Below are 23,682 nucleotides of genomic sequence, written 5' to 3' on the forward strand. Positions count from 1 at the left end.
AACCCAATAATTCACACCACAATAATTCACACCCCAATAATTCATACCCCAATAATTCATACCCCAATAATTCATACCCCAATAATTCATAACCCAATAATTCATAACCCAATAATTCATAACCCAATAATTCATACCCCAATAATTCATACCCCAATAATTCATACCCCAATAATTCATACCCCAATAATTCATACCCCAATAATTCATACCCCAATAATTCATACCCCAATAATTCATACCCCAATAATTCATAACCCAATAATTCATAACCCAATAATTCATACCCCAATAATTCATACCCCAATAATTCATACCCCAATAATTCATACCCCAATAATTCATAACCCAATAATTCATACCCCAATAATTCATACCCCAATAATTTATAAACCAATAAATTCATACCCCAATAATTCATACCCCAATAATTCATACCCCAATAATTCATACCCCAATAATTCATAACCCAATAATTCATAACCCAATAATTCACACCACAATAATTCACACCCCAATAATTCATACCCCAATAATTCATAACCCAATAATTCATACCCCAATAATTCATAACCCAATAATTCATATGCCAATAATTCATACCGCAATAATTCATACCCCAATAATTCATACCCCAATAATTCATTCCGCAATAATTCATACCCCAATAATTAATACCCCAATAATACATACCCCAATAATTCATACCCCAATAATACATACCCCAATAATTCATACCCCAATAATTCATACCCCAATAATTCATACCCCAATAATTCATACCCCAATAAATCATACCCCAATAATTCATAACCCAATAATTCATACCCCAATAATTCATAACCCAATAATTCATAACCCAATAATTCATACCCCAATAATTCATAACCCAATAATTCATACCCCAATAATTCATACCCCAATAATTCATACCCCAATAATTCATACCCCAATAATTCATACCCCAATAATTCATACCCCAATAATTCATACCCCAATAATTCATAACCCAATAAGTCATACCCCAATAATTCATACCACAATAATTCATACCACAATAATTCATACCACAATAATTCATACCCCAATAATTCATTCCCCAATAATTCATAACCCAATAATTCAGAACCCAATAATTCATACCCCAATAATTCATAACCCAATAATTCATACCCCAATAATTCATACCCCAATAATTAATACCCCAATAATTCATACCCCAATAATTCATACCCCACGTCACTGCCATCCACATGCACCACAATCAATATCCCTCCACCATAACCGAACACAAAACGTCATCAAATAGTCCATCAATGTCCCTCGCTCCCACCCCCTCTGAAACAACAGAAAATCCTATTTTTTTTCAATCCCTGCCATAAAACGGAGTGCGCACATATCCATTAGTCTAATCCCTCACAAAAACTATCTTCCTGGACTCCCTATCTCATATATCCCTCCAATGCCCACCTCCGTGCGTACCCACCCCAATGCTGAAATAGTCTGCACCACAACCCTCACATGCACCCACAGCACCCTCGTCAGTGTCTGCACATGGAACACCTCCAATACCAATGGCAACCGCAACCCCACCACCAACTGCCCAAACCACAAACCCGCCAACCACAACCCCACCGCCAACACACCGCGACATCATCATTAGCTTCCGCATCCCCACCTCTCACACTCCATAAATTCACTGTCTCCCACACTCTCACCTGTACACACTGCACCAAGACAGATGTCCATACCCACCATACTCGGTCTATCAACCATTCCCCTCCATACCCCTATACTGTCATTACCATACTCTGCACTAATACTATTATCTGCACCCTCCATACCCCCTACCCCACACCATACTTCTACACCTGCAGTCGACCAGGCTCCCCCCAACCACCAACACCTATTCTCCCGACCACAATGCTTCAATGAATGCCACACCCTTGCAAATCCCACAACATTTTTGTCCATTTCCTCAAATATTCTCTTAAAGCCCAAAGACAAGCAGCCTCAAAGCATTTACCACATGAAAGACCCTCACCAACCCCCAGTCACCAGCAACATGGATACCACCCACATATAACGCAATACAATGTTTAGAACCGCTCATGTATTTATCCCTAGCATTGCACTTATCCAGTGACATCTGCTTCGTTTCATCCTCTTCTTCTTCTTCAGTGGTATACCACTAAGTGCCACTATTGGTAATGGGTTGGTCATCATCATCACGCTCAGTAGATTAAACATTTGAGTGATCTATCTGTCTGATATCATTCCTCATGGAGGCCCCATTGAGAGACAATCTCCATAAACGCCGGTATTCCGGCATCAGACCAATGAGCTCACTTCCATGACGTCGATCAAAACTGTGTGCTTCATGAACCTCAAGCACATCTGAGTGACTGCCCCCGCTGCCACATGCATGCACAACTCAGGAGTACCCATGGCCCCAGGAGGACATCCAGAGCCCTCAGTAGAGAATGATGTGGATGTATTCATTTGATGCTTGAGGGTCCGGAAAACAGCGACGGGACCAAAGAATCCCCGCTCAAGGCACGCAACACTCCGGTCAGGACGAGAGCCTGATCACCACCCCAAGCGACTCTCAAGAAGACACCAAGCTTGGACCCGCTGTCAGGCAGAAAGGGAATTCTGTTGAAGTGCCAGATACACATAGGCAAGACCTCCGGCAAACACCTTGCCGACCCTCCCACCCGAATTCAGCAGGTGCAGGCTGAACCAGTGGCTCCAGCTCTGTGAGGGGACTTGGCAGTGGTACTTTCTTGTCCCTTGGAAGCTGGTTGACCACTGCCACTGCTTCGTTAGTCCCCGGATTCCTTATTGGTCTTTACAACCTTTCTTGTATTGAGCTTTATGGTAATCCCCTAACTCATCATTGAATAAATGGTGGAATCAGTTCCTGATGGTGCAACAGAATCCTTCTTGCATATTCTACTGGAATAATGCCTTGATCAAGCACAGGATTGCGCTCTGACGAAGTATGGTCGACAAGCACCATGCTTACACAGTGCGATGCAAGATGGCGGATACCCGAGCGCTACAGACTTGTTTCACGTGGGACATGCAGGCTGCGCTCCTCCCACAAACAATGGATCACGAAGAGGGCTGCTCTGGGCTCTGGCGCACAAAACCAACACCAGCAGATGGGAACCAGCCAGCTTCTGCTCATCTGCAGCAGTGTCCTGCAGCTCGATCATGGTGCAAGGTTGCACAGGACGTCTCATCGCTACATTCAAGTCCCAAATCCAAGTGCAGACTCAGGTACAATACACAATGTGAAACATGCATTCATTCATTCATTCATTCATTCCTAGCTACCATCTTGAATCAGGAATTACCTTCAATCATGAATGGTTGCATGATTTGGCCAATACAAGGATGTTATAATATAAAATACATCATACAGTGCCTTCAGAAAGTATTCACACCCCTTGACTTTTTCACATTTTGTTGTGTTACAGCCTGAATTTAAAATGGATTTTTGTCACTGATCTACACATAATACCCCATAATGTCAAAGTGGAATATTTTTTTAGAAATTGCTGCAAAATAATTAAAAATGAAATAGAGAAATACTGTATCTCATTTACACAAGTATTCAAACCACTTAGTCAATACATAGTAGAAGCGCCTGTGGGAGTGATTACAGCTTTGATTCTGCTTGGGCATGTCTGTATCAGCTTTGCACATTTGGATTTGGGGAGTTTCTCCCATTCTTCCTTGTACATTTGCTCAAGCTCTATCAATTTCGATGGGGAGCGTCGGTGAATAGCAATCTTCAAGTCTTTCCACAGATTCTCAATGGGATTCAATTCTGGGCTTCGGCTGGGCCACACAAGGGCTTTCACGTTCTTGTTCTGAAGTCATTCCAGTGTTGCTTTGACTGTATGCTTGGGGTCATTGCCCTGTTGGAACGTAAATCTTCACCACAGTCCAAGTTCTTTTGTACTCTACCTGTATTTGGCTCCATTAATTGTTGCCTCAATCTTTACAAGTCTCCCAGTCCCTGCTGCTGAAAAGCATCCCCATAGGATGATGATGCCACCACCATATGTAGCGCTTTGCATTCAGGCCAAAGAGTTCGATTTTCGTCTCATCCGACCACAGAATATTTTGCTTCTTCATGCTCTCAGAGTTTTTCACGTGCCTTTTTGCAAACTCCAGGTGTGCCGTCATGTGCTTTTTTCTCTTGAGTGGTTTCCGACTGGCGACTCTCCCATAAAGGCTAGATTTGTGAAGTGCTGCAGAGACTGTTTTCCTTCTGGCAAGTTCTCCAATCTCAGCCAAGGAACTCTCTAGTTCTAGCAGAGCGGTCATTGGGTTCTTGGTCACCTCGCTGACCAAGGTCCTTCTTGCTCGGTTGCTCAGTTTGGTCGGTCGGCCAGCTCTAGGAAGAGTCTTGGTAGTTCCATGTTCTTTCTATTTCCTAACGAAGGAGCTTCTGTGCTTTTGGGAACTTTCAACACTTTAGAAATTGTTTTATACCCTTCCCCAGATCTGTGCCTCCTCACAATTCTATCTCGGAGTTCCACAGACAGTTCCTTGGACTTCATGGTAGAGTTTCTGCTCTGACATGCACTGTCAAATGTGGGACCTTGTATATAAAGGTGTGTTTCTTTCTAAATAATGTCCAATCAATTTAATTGATCACAGGTGGACTCCAATAAAGTTATAGAGACATCTCAAGGGGTTGATGAGCTCAATTTGGAGTGTCATAGCAGAGGGGTTGAATATTTATTGACTTGAGACATTTAAGCTTTTCTTTTTTAATTATTTTGAAAAATTTCCATTTAAAAAAAATCCATTTTCACATTTTGTGTCGATCGGTGACCAAACAAAATCTCAATTTAATCCATTTTAAATTCAGGCTGTAACATAACGAAATGTGAAAAAAGTCAAGGGGTGTGAATACTTTCTGAATGCGCTGTATAACCATAGCCACACAGTTTGATGATAATGCATTGTTCAAGCTGTGGGTGTGGTTGACCACATTGCCTTAGGGGAAACCTCCTGGAGCATAATTGCTGTGGTTGTCCCCTGAATGATAGTTTCAGATGGAAGATCGCATCAGATCAGATCAGATGTCTCATTCTATTTCTGACAATGATCTCATATTAACCCCTCCCTTCCATTCCTATAAATCCCAGGACTTGTACCTTCGCACGTGGGATTGTGGCAGCAGAAGTGGACATGAAACTTTCAGGCACACCATGATGGTGAGGCTTGGGCAGCGTGCGTGATCGTGCCTGCCATGCCAGGCCCGACTCACAGGCCTCATCTGTCGGTGTTAGGCTGGCACAAACGGAGGGAGAGCCGGACTCTGTTGACGTACCCAAGGCTACCTGTGCTGGATCACTGCTACGCCGTACATGCAGGGGGTTGCCTGAATGGGCCGTAGGAAAGAAAAATATGAAAAGACAATTAGACCTGAAGATCACCGATTAATGGGACATTCACTTTGTAACAAAAAGCCAAGTGGAGCTCTTTACTGGTATAGTACTCACAAGTACTGTATGAGCTGATAGTTACACCTTCATCACCCCACCTACCCACAACTACAATCACACCCCAATCCGTTTAGCGGATCCCTGCTGTATTCATCTCCTTTCCTGTAATATCTTTATTTCGACCAAATTCTGAGCTAAGCATAGATCATGTGATTTGTTGATGTGGCAAAGTATGACAGGCCAAATGACTTCTTATGCGACATCTCTTCTATTTTCATGTACAAATCCCAATTTTAAATTCCATCAACTCTAACGATACCTCCATTAATTTAATCACAGTTTAGCAGCTAACACATGATTGTCAATCACCTAGATAAAAATACAAAACGTCTGTGCAATAATTAGTTAACAGGCTTGATGAGTCTGGTGTGTTGTCTCACTTGATCGCAAGGTTGACGGTGTGACCTCAATCTCACTCTCAGCCTGACAAGTCCCGTATCCGGCGAATGGTGCGAGGTCATTTAAAGAGGAGCCTCGAGCATGCCAGCTTGGTGGGCCTCCAGCATCCCAAGGTGCTGGTGTGCCTGGAACCCTTGACGCGCAGGTCGAGCTACGACCCGAGCTCGTGTCCCACGACTGAGAGGGTAGTGCCAAGGAAGGATTGAGAGACGATGGTCCACAAGCGTCGCTGCCAAAACTCTCTGGACTTTGGGTGGTGTCTGAAGAACTGATGCTGGCAACATCACCACCCCGGAGACCATCTTGGTCTTCAAAAACAGCCAAGAGCTTCAGGAAGAAGAAGGAGAGAAGCAATATGAGCATCCGAAGCAGAAGTGCAAGGTTTCTACTCTCATCGTAAACCAAGAGTTTTGTCAAAATGGAGTAGCCCAAGGTAAAGAAGGGAAAATTCAATGGACAAACAATAAAGTTGTTAATAAGATACATTTTTTTCAAATCAGAACATCGTTTACAAATTACACAAAGAAGGAACAAGACAAGTCGCTCTGGGCCCTGAAATATGCAAAACAAAAAGAGACATTAGCATTCCATTTAACGAAAGAGGCTTTGATGTCCACTTCAAAGTGATGAGCCCATGGAGAGTGGTGCAGCTGTTCTGACGGTTAATTGAGCAATTCACTGTAACCTTGTTAAAAAATATTTCCACTCCACCTCGCAGCTCTCCCCTTGTGCGGTCCACCACTCAAAATCTGAAATACCTTGTTGGGCTATTACGAGGTTTGTTCACAGTTCACCATTTTGAGTTTTGGGACGCGCCGGCCAACACTTCCGTCGGTTGGTCTGTCCGATGAGACCAAAACTCCTTACCTTCGATCACCTGTCTTTAAAAACAACTCCAAACTGACGAGCTCCCATTAAGAGTGAAAAAGCCATAATTGGACAGTTGTTCATTTCTCTAATGCATCATTGCTCATTAGCTGATCAGTGAAATAATTCACCATTACAGGATGAAAAAGAATATCTCAAGTGATTTGCGTTCAAAACACTTCCTGCAGACATTTTTTTCCATTTTTTTTTTTTTAATTGAGGAATGAGATTGACGACTTACATCCCACCCCTAATAATTTATCACAGCAAAGAAACCGTTTTGTGTTTCAAATAATTGTTAAACCCCACCGGCAGTTGTACATCTAGTGCTTTCAAAGAGCTCAAGTGATAGCGCCAAACTGGAAAAAGTCAAATTTTTACAGCAGTCAGGCAAGAGCAGCAACGGTCGATACCAAGTCAATGATGGCAGGAAGCAAGACACAAGTGGCTTAGATGGTAGAGCAAGATGTGTGAAGAAGGCATCGAGTGAGATTGAGAGTTGACAGTCATAGACAGAGTCTTGGGGTGCTTATACACCACAGTGTGAGATGAGGAAGCGAGGCAATTCTGGTGCAACTTGAAGAAAAGGATAAAGCAGAAAAGGTTAGAATCTGAGTAAGAGCGGCTATCGAATGGACATTGTACAATGACGAGAGATGCAAATGCATCACGGCAGGAGAACGCTCTTGAACATCAAAGGCACGGTGAATGCCAGCTGTCGCCATCTCTTACAAGGGTCAGACTCCTTTATCTTGGAGCATCTCCTTGTCGACAACGAGGGATACGTGAGAGCACTCGCTTTATGTTAGCGTGGCCAGCATTCTGTTCGACATATTCGAGCTATTCATTCACCTCCGCAATGATACCAACAACATTTCTCTTTACAAATCGGGACTATAAGTATAAAGTATCTCAATGGAGACATGAGCGATGTTGTTACCAAATCAGACAAAGACGCGTATGCTTCAAACATCAGGATACCAAGTATGCCACGTCGATTTAAAATGCTGCTCTGCACTCTGGTACACAGTGTACAAAACAAAACTAACAAAAATTCTCAAATATTCACATTTTAAAGCCAATAAATTAGTTAACAGCCAAATCAATTAATTAATAGCCAAAAAAAACTAGAGCAATGCGACTATGTCGCCAATATACCTCGCCATAGTCCCACAACAGGTAGATGTCCTCGTTCACTGTCCTAAAAATAAACAAGTTTGATTTAAATCCCTGCAGCTGTTTTCATATATCACATTTTCACCAGACATGACAGGTTTCACATCGATCGGTGAAGCGGTTTCAGAGAAGGGATTTTTTTAATTATCGGCTTTCTAGCTAATATGGCTGCCACACCACGTGAGATATGACCTTTAAAATGTACACTCTGCAAATGTATGGGTAGGGGATCACGTTTGTGAAGTTTCGTGTTGATCGGATAAGGTTCGTTTTTCTATCCAAGATGGCTGCCAAACCACATGACTACGATCTCATCATTTTCAAACTATATGCAGCAATGGTGCTAGATGATATATTTGGAAAATTTTGCATCGATAGGGTAAGCGGTTTCAGATATATAATTATTTAATATTTTCCTTCAATCCAATATGGCTGCCACACCATGCGACCAATGATGTTTTGTGATCATCTTTTAATTGCCATGCCTAGTCAATGACACACATAAAGTTTCGAGGCAATCAATTTGGTGGTTTGGGAGAAGATTTTATTAAAGGTTTCAGGTTAAATCCAAAATGGCTGCCAAACCATGTGACCTATGATGTCATAAATTTAATATTTCAACACAAATGCGTCATAGATCATGTGCATGCAATTTCAGATTTTTAGGATGAGGAATTTGATTAAAACGTTTTGGGCTGGTATACCACAACACCTATGATGTCATCATTATCATGCTTTTGTTCCCCATTGGGAGTACTTGACAATGTGGCAAGTTTCAATTTTTTCCATTCAGCGCTTTCCGAGAAATATTTTTTTAATTATTTGCGTTTATTCCAAGATGGCTGCCATACCACATAGCCAATGCCTTCACAATGATGATAAAAACATTGTGCATGGGTGTCACTCCTACCATGAAAGTTTCATCTCAATCGGACATGTGGTTGCTGAGAAAAATGAGGTTTAACCCGTACGGACGGATGACGGATGGAAGGACAACCCAAAAACATCATGCCTCTGGCCACCTTTGGGGGCAGAGGCATAAAAACCTTGGCACAGGCCGGCTTGGCCTTGCTAACTGCTTTTAACCACTGCTGGGCCAAATCTTCAAATGACAAATTATCTTCTGCCACTGGCACCAGCACACAAATAATAAATAAATAAACAATCAAACAAAAACTTCGATACCAAGTCTCCCAACGTAAAGATTCTATGAAAAAGTTCCAAAAATAATCATATTATTATTATTATCATTAATAATCACTAGAACTGCCACTTCATAACTGCTTGCAGTGATGACCAGGTTCCACAAGATGTTCCACTTTGATACAACCCCGCTTACATCGGGCACGCATGACACATGATGGTTTTTGGAATCCTCAGGGTATTTTGGGTCTTTCGGGTCCTCAGGTCCTTTGGAGTTCTCGGGGTCTTTTGGGTCATCGGGGTGTTTTGGGTCATCGGGGTGTTTTGGGTCATCGGGTGTTTTGGGTCATCGGGGTGTTTTGGGTCATCGGGGTGTTTTGGGTCATCGGGGTGTTTTGGGTCATCGGGGTATTTTGAGTCCTCAGGGTCTTTTATAAAAAATATAATTATTTTCTAATAAAAATAATAATAAAACTTTAAAAACAAGAACGGCACATAGTAGAGCATATAGTCTCGCCTCGCGAGTTCATTCTGAACAAAAATACCATCCTTAACTGAACACGCTGCTATTATGTCACATCGACTGTCAATATCCATAGTTTCATTGATTACTAACCCATCGCCGACCCATCGTTTCGACGACGGACCAATTTGTCATCCTGTTTGCCAAAATAAATTTACCCATGCGAAGAGTGCTTTAGCTTCAGCATTGCTCGGGTAAAAAGGGAATTGTAATACCCTCTGCCACCACCACCAGTTGGCACATTCACATCGAGAATTAAGGCCCCACCATCCCCCTCCCAGATTCAGATAACAATTTAGATTGAACCAATTATGGCTGGAATACCGCTTCACAGATAACGTCGTCGTTATCACCCTATATATCCCATGGGGAGTTAATGGCATAAGCCAAGTTTAATTTTTTTTCGTTGAGCGGTTTTGGAGAAGATGATATCCAATTTTTTCCTTTAAACTAATATGGCTGCCAAACCATGTGACCTATGACATCAGAGTTAACAATAAAATATTCTCCATGGTGAGTTGCTCCTACGTTTAAAGTTTGATTCTCAGACAAGCGGTTTCAGAGAAAAATGATGGCGAGACTAAAAATAATAAAATCAGAGTAAAAGTTATAATTGGGTTGGGGGGGGGGGCAAGAGGTGGGGAGTTGTTTACTGTTGTTAAGCTCAAAAAATTAAAAATAAAAAGATAAAAAAATAAAAGAGAACACATACCAGAAGACAAAGAAACCACACTTTGAGTACTTATCCTAACTGTGCCTGTAGATCATCCAAATCTAAATAACAATTTTGTCTGAATCTCCATGTACAGATTCATCAGTGTCTACAGCCTACCCTCCCTGTCCAAACGCAAATTTAAAATGAACCCCCTCACGCCTATTTACACAAAACTACATCACCCTTCTCAACCTTCTCCCTCCCCCACAGTACATACAAATTGGAGAAGGTTCTTGACACTTCAAATTATTAAGTTAATGTACCAATGATAATGGGGTTCTTTGGACAATTCTTCTTAAGAAACACAGAATTATGTCAGGCTATGTTCTGCTAGGCCCAAACCAGGCCTTGCTGACGAATATTACACAGTGCTTGTGAAATCATCAAATGATAAATTGTCTTCTGCCACTGGCGCCAGCTCACCAGTCCTCAAGTGCATTGTTCAAACTCCTTCCAGGCCTCTCCAGCTCCTTCCTTGGCACAAGGCGAATCCCCGTTAATTCGTCTTCTCATAATTGTGGGCTTACGATTACAATCTTACGTCAACATTGCTGCTGGAATAGTTCCTTTGCCTTTTTTTGTGCCTCAAACTTGCCTCGCTCCACGATAACCGAGCGTTTAAAGTGCTGCTATGCACTGCGTTGGTTTCCGTAGGAAGCGAAAGGCCGAAATGCAATCAACGCCGGGGTCGCGCACCCGTAGGAAAAACAAACAATTTGGGTGAACGTATTTCTACAGAAAAAGTCCAAATGGCTTCAAGCAGTCAGCACACTCGATTTTTACCAAGCTTCGTTGGCAGTGTGTGTTTACCATGGCAGAGAAGCTGGACTTCCTGTCCGACAAATAAAAGGTCCCAGGTTTGTACACCACCCACATTGCTTTGGCGTTAAAATGTGCACCTCCTTGGTCTGAATAAGTCATCCATACATTATAACCTTCAATAATTCAAAGCAAACATGGCATCAGTTCCTCAAAAAATTATTCATACCGTAACTATAATCAGAACCTGCGGAACACCAAGAACATTCACAGCCAGGGGGTACAAAATGTGAAAATGGACTCCAATTGGAGAGCGTGAAGAGAAGGAGGGTGAGCGGGAATGGCTTCTGAGCGTTCAAGCTCATATGACATTCCTCTGGAATCCTAAAGGCATCTTCAGAGTGCAGCGAAGCTTTGTTGACATCGCTGCCGTTTCAAGTCTTTCCCCCAGCACGACAAGAGAGAGAGAAACCTTCCTTAGAAACTGCAGACATGTGGCCTCATAATGTTTGCACTGCAGGGCAAGTTTCCCCTTCTCCCAACAATTCCCGAAAAGGTCTGAGGTTTTTACGATGAAAGAGTCCTCAAAAGTTTGCATCGCAAGAAGAGAAAACCCGAGGGAAAAATAACCAGTTATGTCACCGCACGTCTTGTCTTGGCATCGGCGTCTGGCAGACGAGAGGCAGCTGCAAAAAATGTACTTTTCAAAAAATACAAGAAAAAACACCTCATTGTTCTCCGACAACTCCGTGCGCGACTCAAAACGATGAAAAATATGGGCAGCCTAATCCCAAACAAACCCTTTATTCATACGATCTTCGCATATTTTCCAACCTGGTCTCTCAGAGCCACAGAATGAAGCAGGAGCTTTCCCTTCTAATCAAGGGGAACAATTCGGGCAATGAAACGGGCCGAGGATTAGGCCCCGGGATACCCGAATGGCGTCAGGCTGCAGTCTCTCAAAGCGGCTCGGGTAGCTCTACGTGCAGCTGGAGGCATACTGAAACGATAAACTACAAAGGCAATTTGTTTGGATGAAATCCTCAAAGAACGAATTACTACAAGTATTATTACTGCTCGCCACCTTTGAGGAATTTGGCTAAATTACACTACCGTCGGCTTATTTACCTTTTTCACATCGCCACGTCTTATTGCGCTCCTTTTTCTGCCTGCGCATGCCCCCCAAATTCTCTCAAATCGTTTATTTATTACTTTAAGATCACAGATGTCACATGTTCTGTCAGACAAAGACAGGCCTCCCATTGCACAAGAAAAGCAACTCTGCAAACCCTGTGCCGATGCAGCAGAAATGGCCCAGGAGTCACTTCCAATTACCGCGTCCACAACGCTAGTCAACCGTGACAGGCGCTGGACGCGCAGCCTCACGACCTCCCGGGCGAGTTTTGTCTGGATCTGCAAAGAGGACAGTCACGGCTTGCTGCTCGGCATCAAAACAGCAAGAACAAAGGTCACCAACTGGACCACTTTGGCAAGGTGGGGCACGGAAAAGGCGTACACCACCACCCTTTGCCAATTTTTTTGCCTTTTGCCTTTGCCTTTTGGTGGTGCCAGCACCTTTGCATGAAGATCTTTTTGGCTTGAGCTCACCATGAATTCGCTTTAATCCCGTCCCATCTGAGAACACTTGTTTGAAGATTAGAGTGAAGCTAAACTAGCATGAAGGCCAAGAGTGACAGGGCCCTGCTGGCTAACAGCTGGTGCACAGCGGAACAAGGAAGAACCTCAAATGTAGTTCCACAGACAAAACAGGGAATAGTTGGCATACTTTTCCAGCATCCTGCACTTGGCTCCGTCGTCACATGCAACGAACATGTGGCGCCACCATTTGGCCACAAAGCACAGACACTGTCTGCCCTCGGCCACTCTACGAAGACTTGTTTCTCAACTTAGTTCTGCATAAAATCCCCCCGATGCCATAATTTCTGTATTAACAAGAAAAATGTAACATGGGCCCTCCTGTACCACTGATGCAATAAAACCAACCTCACACCAAGTCTAATTCTCCTCCATTGTCACTTTATTTTCTCTTTCATTGTCACTATTTTCTCTATTCACCTTCACTCTTTCATTCCTCTTTTCTCCCGCCTCTGGAACAAACTCCCACACTCCTTTCAATCCCACTCCTCCCTCCAGGTCTTTAAAGCAGCTGTTCACCACCATCTCTTATCTTCCCCCATCCAAAACCTTGATCTTTTCTACCCCCGTTAATTCACCGCAGATCCACTTTTTTGAAATACCAACTTCTGTCCTGGAAGTCCTAGCAGTGTCCATGTGTTTTATACCTCTCCCATCCCCCCCCCCCCCCCTTCCCTTGCCTTCTCCCCCCAAGCCCTCCCACAGATCTCCCGATGTCCCTGCCCTCAAATGTTGGACTTATGTGCTTCCCTCTCTCTCCCTCCCTTTATCATATGTTTTATGTGTCAGTTTGTCTTTTGTGATCAATGTTAGCTCTTACACGAGCGTCGATCTTGTATACAAAAAACAAACAAAATAAAAAACAAGTACACATACATTCAAAGTACACCGCCCCCATGCCAAATAATTAAATATCCTACAGCGCTGCATTGCCGGGGCGCCTCCGGCGCCCGGCAATACCGCAGTGCAGCTCATAGAGGCTGCATTGGGAGGGAGAGATGTACATCTAATCGATTGATTAATTGTACAATTAAAATCAATAAAAGATTATCACAAAATATTTTCTTAATCAATTGGCTAATACCATAACAAAACCACTTATCCTTCATCCGAAGATGTATCTTTTAGAAATTTAATCAAATAAGTCATTAATAAAAAATTAAATAATTAATTGATTAATCAATAAGTAATTCATCGATTAATCAATAAATAATGAATCGATGAAATGATTAATCAATCAAAAATATCCTTGATAGCCACATCACTTGGTCACTGTCATGTCCAAATATTAGCTTCCCAGCTCAAAAGGTGCCTGAGATATTGGCCAAATGAGAAAGAAAATAAATAAATGATTAATAATGAAAATAAATAAATAATAATCATTAAAAAATTAAATTATCAATCAATTCGGTCACAGAACACATAAACCTACACCATTTCATCAGAATCTGTAACTGGGGCAAAAAAAAATTTTTTTAGTAATTAATCGAATAATTAAATAATTAATCGATACATTGATTAATTGATTAATCAATAAATCAAAAATATCCTTGATAGCCACATCACCTGGTCACTCATGTCCAAATATTAGCTTCTGAGCTCAAAAGGTGCCTGAGATATTGGCCAAATGAGAAAGAAGATAAATAAATGATTAATAATGAAAATAAATAAATAATAATCATAAAAAAATTAAATTATTAATCAATTCGGTCAGAGAACACATAAACCACCACCATTTCATCAGAATCTGTAACTTAAAAAAAAAAAAATTTTTTGTCATTAATCAAATAATTAAATAATTAATCGATTAATTGATTAATTGATTAATTAATAAATCAAAAATAGCCTTTGCAGCCAAATCACCTGGTCATTGGCATGTCCAAATATCAGCTTCCTAACTCAAAAGGTGCCTGAGTTAATGGTCAGAAGAGAAATGAAATTTAATTAATTAAATAAGTACTTAATTAATCGCTAATAATTAAATAACTCATCAATTAATTGATTAATCAAAAAACAAAAAATAGCGTTTTTGACAAAGGACTTGCTCACGATTGTGCCGAAATTTCAGCTTCCTAGCTCAAAGGATGGCTGAGATATCGCCCGGACAAACAAACAAACAAACAAACAAGAAAGAAAGAAAGCAAGAAAACAAACAACCAGAGTGAAAACTGAGTACTCTCTTTCAGCGTGCGTCACTGCCGAGCCCCCTTCGGTGCCCAGCAATGACGATTTGCAATGCCTGGAGATGGCATAGGAAAGGAGCGGTGTACAACACACCCCGTCCACACGTTCTCCCCTGCGCCTCAACCTTAACCGCACATCCTTTGTTGTCCGTCTCCATCTATGTTCTCCCTCAGCCCAGCTATTGGCATTTCCCCTTCTCTTTCTGCTGTTCCTTTTGTTCTGTTGCTTTCTGATCTCTTCCATGTTCTAACTCTTCAACAAGCCTTGGCTCTGTATATTAAAAAAAAATTGCACCAGGCAAAATGGCTATCTACATATTACATATGCAGGAAGAGATTGAGGGGTAATTTTGGGTGTGAGGAGGAGGGGGGAGATGCATAAAGAAGAAGAAAATGAGACAAGTACAAATACATTCAAAGTACACCGCCCCATGCCAAATAATTAAATATGCTGCAGCGCAGCATTGCCGGGGCGCCTTTGGTGCCCGGCAATGACGATTTGCAATGCCTGGAGATGGCATAGGAAAGGAGCGGTGTACAACAAGTACACATGCATTCAAAGTACACCGCCCCATGCCAAATAATTAAATATGCTGCAGCGCGGCATTGCCGGGGCGCCTCAGGCGCCCGGCAATACCGCAGTGCAGCTCATTGAGGCTGCATTGGGAGGGAGAGGTGTCCACTAATTGATTGATTAATTGTATAATTAAAATCAATAAAAGATTATCACAAAATATTTTCATAATCAATTGGCTAATCGCATAACTAAACCACTAGTGCTTCATCCGAAGATGTATCTTTTAGAAACTTAATTAAATAAGTCATTTATAAAAAATTAAATAATTAATTGATTACTCAATAAATAGTTAATCGATTAATCAATAAATAATTAATAGATGAAATGATTAATCAATAAATCAAAAATATCCTTGATAGCCACAGCACTTGGTCACTCATGTCCAAATATTAGCTTCCCAGCTCAAAAGGTGCCTGAGATATTGGCCAAATGAGAAAGAAAATAAATAAATGATTAATAATGAAAATAAATAAATAATAATCATAAAAAAATTAAATTATTAATCAATTTGGTCAGAGAACACATAAACTACCACTATTTCATCAGAATCTGTAACTTAAAAAACAAAAAAATGTTTTGTCATTAATCTAATAATTAAATAATTAATCGATGAATTGATTAATTAATAAATCAAAAATATCCTTTGTAGCCAAATCACCTGGTCATTGGCATGTCCAAATATCAGCTTCCTAACTCAAAAGGTGCCTGAGTTAATGGTCAGAAGAGAAAGGAAATTTGATTAATTAAATAAGTACTTAATTAATCGCTAATAATTAAATAACTCCTCAATTTATTGATTAATCAAAAAAAAAAATACCCTTTTTGACAAAGCACTTTCTCACTATTGTGCCAAAATTTCAGCTTCCTAGCTCAAAGGATGGCTGAGATATCGCCCGGACAAACAAACAAGAAAACAAGAAAACAACCAGAGTGAAAACTGAGTACTCTCTTTCAGCGTGCGTCACTGCCGAGCCCCCTTTGGTGCCCAGGAATGACGATTTGCAATGCCTGGAGATGGCATAGGAAAGGAGCGGTGTACAACAAACAACCAGAGTGAAAACTGAGTACTCTCTTTCAGCGTGCGTCACTGCCGAGCCCCCTTCGGTGCCCGGCAATGACGATTTGCAATGCCTGGAGATGGCATAGGAAAGGAGCGGTGTACAACAAACAACCAGAGTGAAAACTGAGTACTCTCTTTCAGCGTGCGTCACTGCCGAGCCCCCTTCGGTGCCCAGGAATGACGATTTGCAATGCCTGGAGATGGCATAGGAAAGGAGCGGTGTACAACAAACAACCAGAGTGAAAACTGAGTACTCTCTTTCAGCGTGCGTCACTGCCGAGCCCCCTTCGGTGCCCAGGAATGACGATTTGCAATGCCTGGAGATGGCATAGGAAAGGAGCAGTGTACAAAAATAACTATGATTAGAAGACAGAGGAGAGATGGATGGATGGATGGATGGATGAAGGGTTTGGAAGATGGATGATTTTAAATTGGATGATTTAAACCTCCCCATCCACACTAAAAAAAACAAGCATCAACTAAAAAGACTTTCACCAATACTCTGTCCTCATCAAAGTCCTCATTGCCCCCAATCACACATTAAAAATGGGTCATGTATATTTTACATTTAAATAACGAAATTGATAAATATGTATGTAGTGGAGATAATAGCGTTAATAAAATAAAATAAAATAATTAAAGGTGGTATGTAGGTTACGGTGATGATAAAGTGTATATAAATAAATAATTCAAAGTTGTGTGCTGGTTGTGGAGATGGTGAAGTGTATGAATTAAATAATTATAGGTGGTATGTCGGTAGTAGAGATGGTCATTCATTCATACATTTTGTAGCTGCTGGTTTGCGTCATTGCTGGGAGTGTGGTTGTGCCGCTGACGCAGTGCCCCCTGTGGGTCAGGGCAGCAATTTGGAATGCAAGGCGTATATAAATAATTCAAAGTTGTGCCTTGGCAATGGAGATGATTAAATGCATTTAAATAATTCAAAGTTGCATGTTGGTAATGAGATGATAATCTGGATATAAATAAATAATGGATCCTGAAATAATTATTTTCAATCCTGTACTATTCTCTCCCTTACAAAATTTAAATCATTGTCAAAATTGGGATATAAAATAATGTGTCCCACGACTTTTGGCTCAGATCCCAATATCATTTAACTCGTCTCGTCCGCAGATGTTATTGCAAACATGTGCGAAATAAGAAAAATAAAATCCGTACAGTCATTTGAGAGTAGATGCTCCAGATCCCATATGTTATCTCCGAATATCCTTCAATGAATAAAAAAGTACACCGATGTGCTTATACTGTTTAACATACACCTACAAGCTCCTCCATTTTAAACTTAACCTCAGCCAGCATTTCTCCCTAATTTCAAATAATCTATGGCCAATCCCGGCACATGCGATCGGTACGTACTAGTGTGTGCAGTAAATACCTGGATCAGCTGCGCGAGTCTGTTCACTTATATAGGGGATCTTTCCCTAATGGTTTTGGCCACAGGATGGCAGCACAGGCTCGCTCGGTCAGACACGTGAGAGCAAAGATTCCATCAATTTGAGGCAACTGAACCACACTTGGTTATAGTAAAATATTTATGCGAAACACAGGCGGAAAATAAATACAAGAAAAAGTGTCAATCATCCTATATAGTAGATGAATATAATCAAGTATATACATCTACTATATACGAGAGCCGATGGTGTGTGTGTGTGTGTGTGTGTGTGTGTGTGTGTGTGTGTGTGTGTGTGTGTGTGTGTGTGTGTGTGTGTGTGTGTGTGTGTGTTTGTCACCATTTTTCTCAGAGATGGCTGAACAGATCTTCGTCGAACTTTCAGAGGTTCATCGGTGAGTGCCTGGGAGTGTTTTGGGCCCCAAAAAGGTCTTTTTTTGGTATATATAAAAAAACGCTCGATAGTGTCTAAACCTTTTTGATTCATTACAGTTATATACAAGTACACATTCACATAAATAAATACAAAACAATCACCAGTCATTTGAACACAAATAATAAAACAATTCCAGAAGCGGTTGAAGTTGGTGGTACAGCTTCTTCTTCTTCTTCTTCCTGAAAGTCATCAGACTTAAAGCCCCTGTCACACCTTGACGATTTAGCCAGCGTATGCCGACGTATCAAAATTGAGTGCTGGTGTGAGTCATACGCTGGCATACGTCGACAAATTTTGTGCATGCACAAAATTTGTCGACGAGCTCGGCGTACTACGACGTATGCCAGCGTGCTTCAGCGTGCTCTAAAAGGCGGGTTTTCACGGGACACGCGAACGGTTCGCGAACTCGAAGGATGCGAATGTCGAAAAAATGGCAAAGTCCAACATTCGTATTTTAGGCTCCAAAAGTTCGCCAAACATGCACGGGCGGGGGTTCGGAAGCGTCGTCAATTGTTCGCAGGAGTCGTTTTTTGTTCGGCGGGAATTTCAAAAAAGTTTGAAATTCCCGGCGAACAATTGACGACGCTTCCGAACCCCCGCGCATGTTTGGTCGAACTTTTGGAGCCTAATACGAATGTTGGACTTTGCCATTTTTTCGACATTCGCATCCTTCGCGAACCGTTCGCGTGTCCCGTGAAAACCCACCTTAACGTAGCCAAATTTTTCATATGTCGGCATACGCTGGCTAAAACGTCAAGGTGTGACAGCGGCTTAACTCAGAAACGTGATGAATGACACATTCACCAGTATATATTCAACGAAAAGGTAAAATGATGATTTGACATTTGTGATGGATTCTGATTGGGATGCAATTGCTTTTCCATTATATTTGCCCTCATGTCAAATATGTTAGTGTTTCTTTTTCGCTTGAGCAACGCAGGGTACTCCAGCTATAAACGCTTATATACTTTACTCAGGGTACAAATACAAATACAACTTTGTCTGGGGGTAACATAGGCTATGTGGCCGCGGCCTCATTCGGGGGTGTGGGGGACCAGGAGAGGGGCGTAAATTCTCTATGTAAATGTGTACTGTGTAGCGCACCTGGTGATGGTGGCAGAGGGTATTACAATTTCCTTTTTTTACCTGTGTACCACTGAGGTTATGAAGCACTGTTTGCATGGGAAAATTTTTCCTCCTTCCCTTCCCTCTTTCCCCCAAAACGGAGGGGCCTGTCAAAGCCACCCCCACACCTCCCCCTCCCACCCCCCAAAATATGTATATGTAGTATATCTTTCCCCTCCCTATCCCCTCCCACCTCTCACCCCTCCATCTATTCTCCTCTCCTGCTTCCTCCACCCCGCCCCCCACCCACCTGGCAACTGCTAGTATACATATATATATATACACACATACTGTGTGTGTATATATATATATATATATATATACATATATATATATATATATATACACACATATACACATATGTGTGTATATATATAATACATATATATACACACATACTAGCTGAAGTACCTGGCGTTTCCTGGAGAAATTCAATTAAATATACATTGAAATACTTCCTGCATGACAAATTGGTGAGTGTGTGCCTCATGGTTTTGAATGCATTACCAATATTGGGCGTTGCAAAATGCACTTGCACTTGTATTGAAATGCTTCATCTTCTAAAGGTGCCGAACGTGCTGCCTTGTCTCTTTTCTTGCACATTGATACTCAACACGAGCTTGCGCCTGCTTTGTAGTCTCAAGTGACCTGTAGACTGCCATTCTTTTTACATCTGATTTGTTTCTGCCCATCAGGGGGTCTTTTTTGGCGTCATATGGCAGTATGTATAATGCAAGGAAGGTAGGTTAATATATTTATTTACAGAAGTATTCCCTTGAAAGTTAACTCTGGAGGTGCAATGCTCCCTAAATAGTCTATTCCAGAGCTCGAGCTCTCCCTCTCTCTCAGCACGAGTGAAGCCATTACAAGTGCTTCAGCAAGCATCTCACCATGCCGATCTTTGTGACGCGGCAGATGAAAGTTAAAACACAGGGGCAATACACCTGGTGCTCACCTGGTAGAATAAACAGTATACTGCACTGACTGAGGGTATTTTAAACCAATTTCAATGGTTGCTAGAAGACAGGGCAGCATGTAGAATGATACTACCATAATCATAAGACTTTAAACAAACGAACAAAAAAAATACCTATTTTGGGGGGCTACTCCACCCCCTCTCCCTCCCACCCTATATACCTCCTCAGACCCCATATTTTTCAAAGCCTTGAACAAACATTGGTATATCCCGGATGATGAAGGTTGTGGTGAAGTTTCATCAAAACTGTGTGTGTAGGTTCTGAGAAAAAAGCAAATACCTATTTTGGGGGATCAAAACCTGGACCCACTTTGACCCAAAGGGGCAGTTTTTATTAATGCCGTGAACAAATTTTGGTGCATCACGGGATGTGAAGGTTGTGGTAAAGTTTCATCGAAATAGTTTGTGTAATTTCAGAGGAAAAAGCAAATTCCTATTTTGGGGGATCAAAACCTGGACCCACTTTGACCCCGGTAAACCCCCTTATACCCCAATGTTTGTAATGCCGTGAACAAACTGTAGTCACAACACAACAAATATCATTTGTGCCAAATTTGGTCACAATCCCATCAGCAGCTTCGCAGAAGAAGTTTCAAGTGTTTACGGATGGACTGACGAACTGACGGACGGACGCCGCGCCATCGCATAAGCTCCCCTGGACTTCGCTCCAGGTGAGCTAAAAACCAACAGATGGATCATACCGAGATAGTGAGGATTAGAGGTACTAGGACGTGCCCGTACGTGGGTGCCCGTTCCTTGACAAAAAAAAAAAAAAAATGTCTTCGCCCATGCATGCATGGGCGTGCCCATAAGTGCGTGATGTGACCGTACAATGAATGTATCGTCCCGACGCCGCAGCTCGGATGGCGCTGCAGTTAATCGGGCCTGTATCGGCAGAGTTATTATAAACGTGTACTACAATCGATCGTACCTTACAGCGTCTGCTCGCCACGTTCAGCATCAGTACGTCGTCACTATGACTATCCGTAAGTCCGGAAGTGACGTCCTCATTTGACTGTCCGGAAGGTCGCATATCGCAGTTACGATGAATCGCAAATTAGTTTTAATTAGTTTTAAAACATAGTTTAACGCCAACATAGCGCCAACATAGTTTGCCAACGTGAAATAAATGAATACGCTCTCAAATGTGCCGTCCGAGGCAGAGTCTGTTCGCCACGTTCGGCACACGTGATAGCTCGCTGCTCTCTGATTGGTTGAATCGTTTTTTGGACATAGCTCGGTAACTACTTCTCCGATTAATATGAAACCTTGAAAAGGCACATCCTCGGGTCCCCAGCAATATACCTGGCAAGTTTCAAGTATATCGGACCCGTGGTTGTCGAGAAACAGCGGTCACAGACACACACACATACACACATACACACATACACACATACACACACACATACACACAGAGATTACTGGAATTATAGATAGATGGAAGAAACATACCAAGGGAAAACACAGTTTCAGATATTAGCTTGCATACATTATATGACCACAACATATGATCTTCACAACACATATTTACTTGATCGCTCATGGGAAAAAAGAAAATCCAAAATCGACATATTCGCTCGAGGTCTGAACACTGAGGTGTTATCATAAACCTGAGTAAAGCAATCTTTTTAATAGCAGGTGCATATGTAAACACGAAAATAATTATATTTGTGTTGTTGACAACACATCACTACAACCTCAACATACAATCTTCAAAAAACATATTACTCAATCACTCACGGGGGTAAAAAAACGCTTTCATCCGCAGCTTGATGTAATACTGCTCTCCCCTCTGGGCTGGTGCTCCTGCCTCACACCTAGCTCGGCTTCATGCTGTTGAAACCAAAGATTTCAGAATCATTGGAATCTCCCGCGATGAAGCTGATTCTGAGGGCCTTTCACTCACTCACCGCAGGCAGGTTGGTGGTCTTTCTGTCTTCTACCGACTCCTCTCCGGCCTTGCCCCCCCCCTCCCCCTCCTCTCTCTGTGCTCTGTCCCCCAAATATTCCTTCAGGACACACAAGATCTGCCAGCAACCCTCTTCTGGTGAAACTGCCAAAATCAAGACTCTCTGCTCACCTTCACGCCTTCATTCCCCTTTTCTCCCGCCTCTGGAACAAACTCCCTCACTCTTCAATCCCACTCCTCCCTCCAGGTCTTTAAAACGGCTGTTCACCACCATCCAGCTGTTGCAGGCTAGTAATTCAGCTGATTCCAAATCTATTTTTCTATAAATCCGCATTCGACATTACACCTCTATTACTGACAGTGCACCCCCCCCCCCCACCCCCTCCTCCTCTTACTTTACCTGTACCAGGATTGGCACACGCCTGCCAGCAGTGCTCCTAACGACTCCAAGGGCTGCCAACACACCCCGATTTATACCTCTAGCATCTTCTCAAAGTTCCTCGGTAGGATCTGCTGGGCCCATGTCTTGTGTATTGTGGATAAGCAAAATCATATAAGGAAATAAGCGATAAGAGGATAAGACTTTTTGACTGTGTTGTTCCTTTGATTATTAGATCGTTAAAACTGCCTTTACATTTACATAGGATTACTGTGCTTGTATAATGGTGTTTCTTTCCTCTTTAGGTTGATGATGGTGAAAATGATGATTGAAAAGCTCTTGGTGAACGTCATCTCGGGATATGCTCCGCAGGTTGGTCGAAGCGATGAAGAGAAGGACAAGTTCTGGTGTGCGATAGAGAAGCTGATGGAAAACGTGAAAGATGAGGAAGTTGTTGTGGTAGGAGGAGACCTAAATGGACATGTGGGAAGGAGTATGGATGGTTTTGAGGGAGTTCATGGGGGTTACGGATATAGTGTGAGAAATGGAGAAGGTGAAAGGATTTTGGAGTTTGCTGATGGAGCTGATTTGTTGATTTGTAATACTCAGTTCCAGAAAGAGGATAATAAGCTTGTTACATACACGTCAGGAGGGTCGACGACAACCGTTGACTACCTGATGGTGCATAGGCGAGATAGGGGGCACCTCCGGGACACAAAGGTGATCCCGGGGGAGGAGGCTGTTTCACAGCACCACTTGATTGTCTGCGACATAAGGGTGAAAGGTGCGAGGAGAGCTCGGCGGGTGAAGTACCAATCGAGAATGAAGGTGTGGAGGTTGAAAGAGGTGACAGTAAG

The 23,682-nt window shown here is 42.1% G+C and overlaps 1 protein-coding gene across 6 annotated transcripts in view; it reads right to left on the reverse strand.

Annotated features, from left to right (window-relative positions):
* The window catches only part of LOC137429011 (partitioning defective 3 homolog), a 455,854-nt gene that overhangs the window by 308,227 nt on the left and 123,945 nt on the right, over nucleotides 1-23,682 (reverse strand). For all 6 annotated transcript variants that reach the window (XM_068118986.2, XM_068118984.2, XM_068118985.2 and 3 more), the window contains exons 3-4: nucleotides 5,912-6,257; nucleotides 5,181-5,407 (exon numbers count right to left, since the gene is read on the reverse strand). In XM_068118986.2, the coding sequence (XP_067975087.2) occupies nucleotides 5,181-5,407; nucleotides 5,912-6,257 (573 nt within the window). The remainder of the gene's footprint in view (nucleotides 1-5,180; nucleotides 5,408-5,911; nucleotides 6,258-23,682) is intronic.

The sequence above is a fragment of the Myxine glutinosa genome, chromosome 6, assembly GCF_964187855.1.
Source record: "Myxine glutinosa chromosome 6, kmMyxGlut1.1, whole genome shotgun sequence".
In the NCBI taxonomy this organism is placed as follows: Eukaryota; Metazoa; Chordata; class Myxini; order Myxiniformes; family Myxinidae; genus Myxine; species Myxine glutinosa.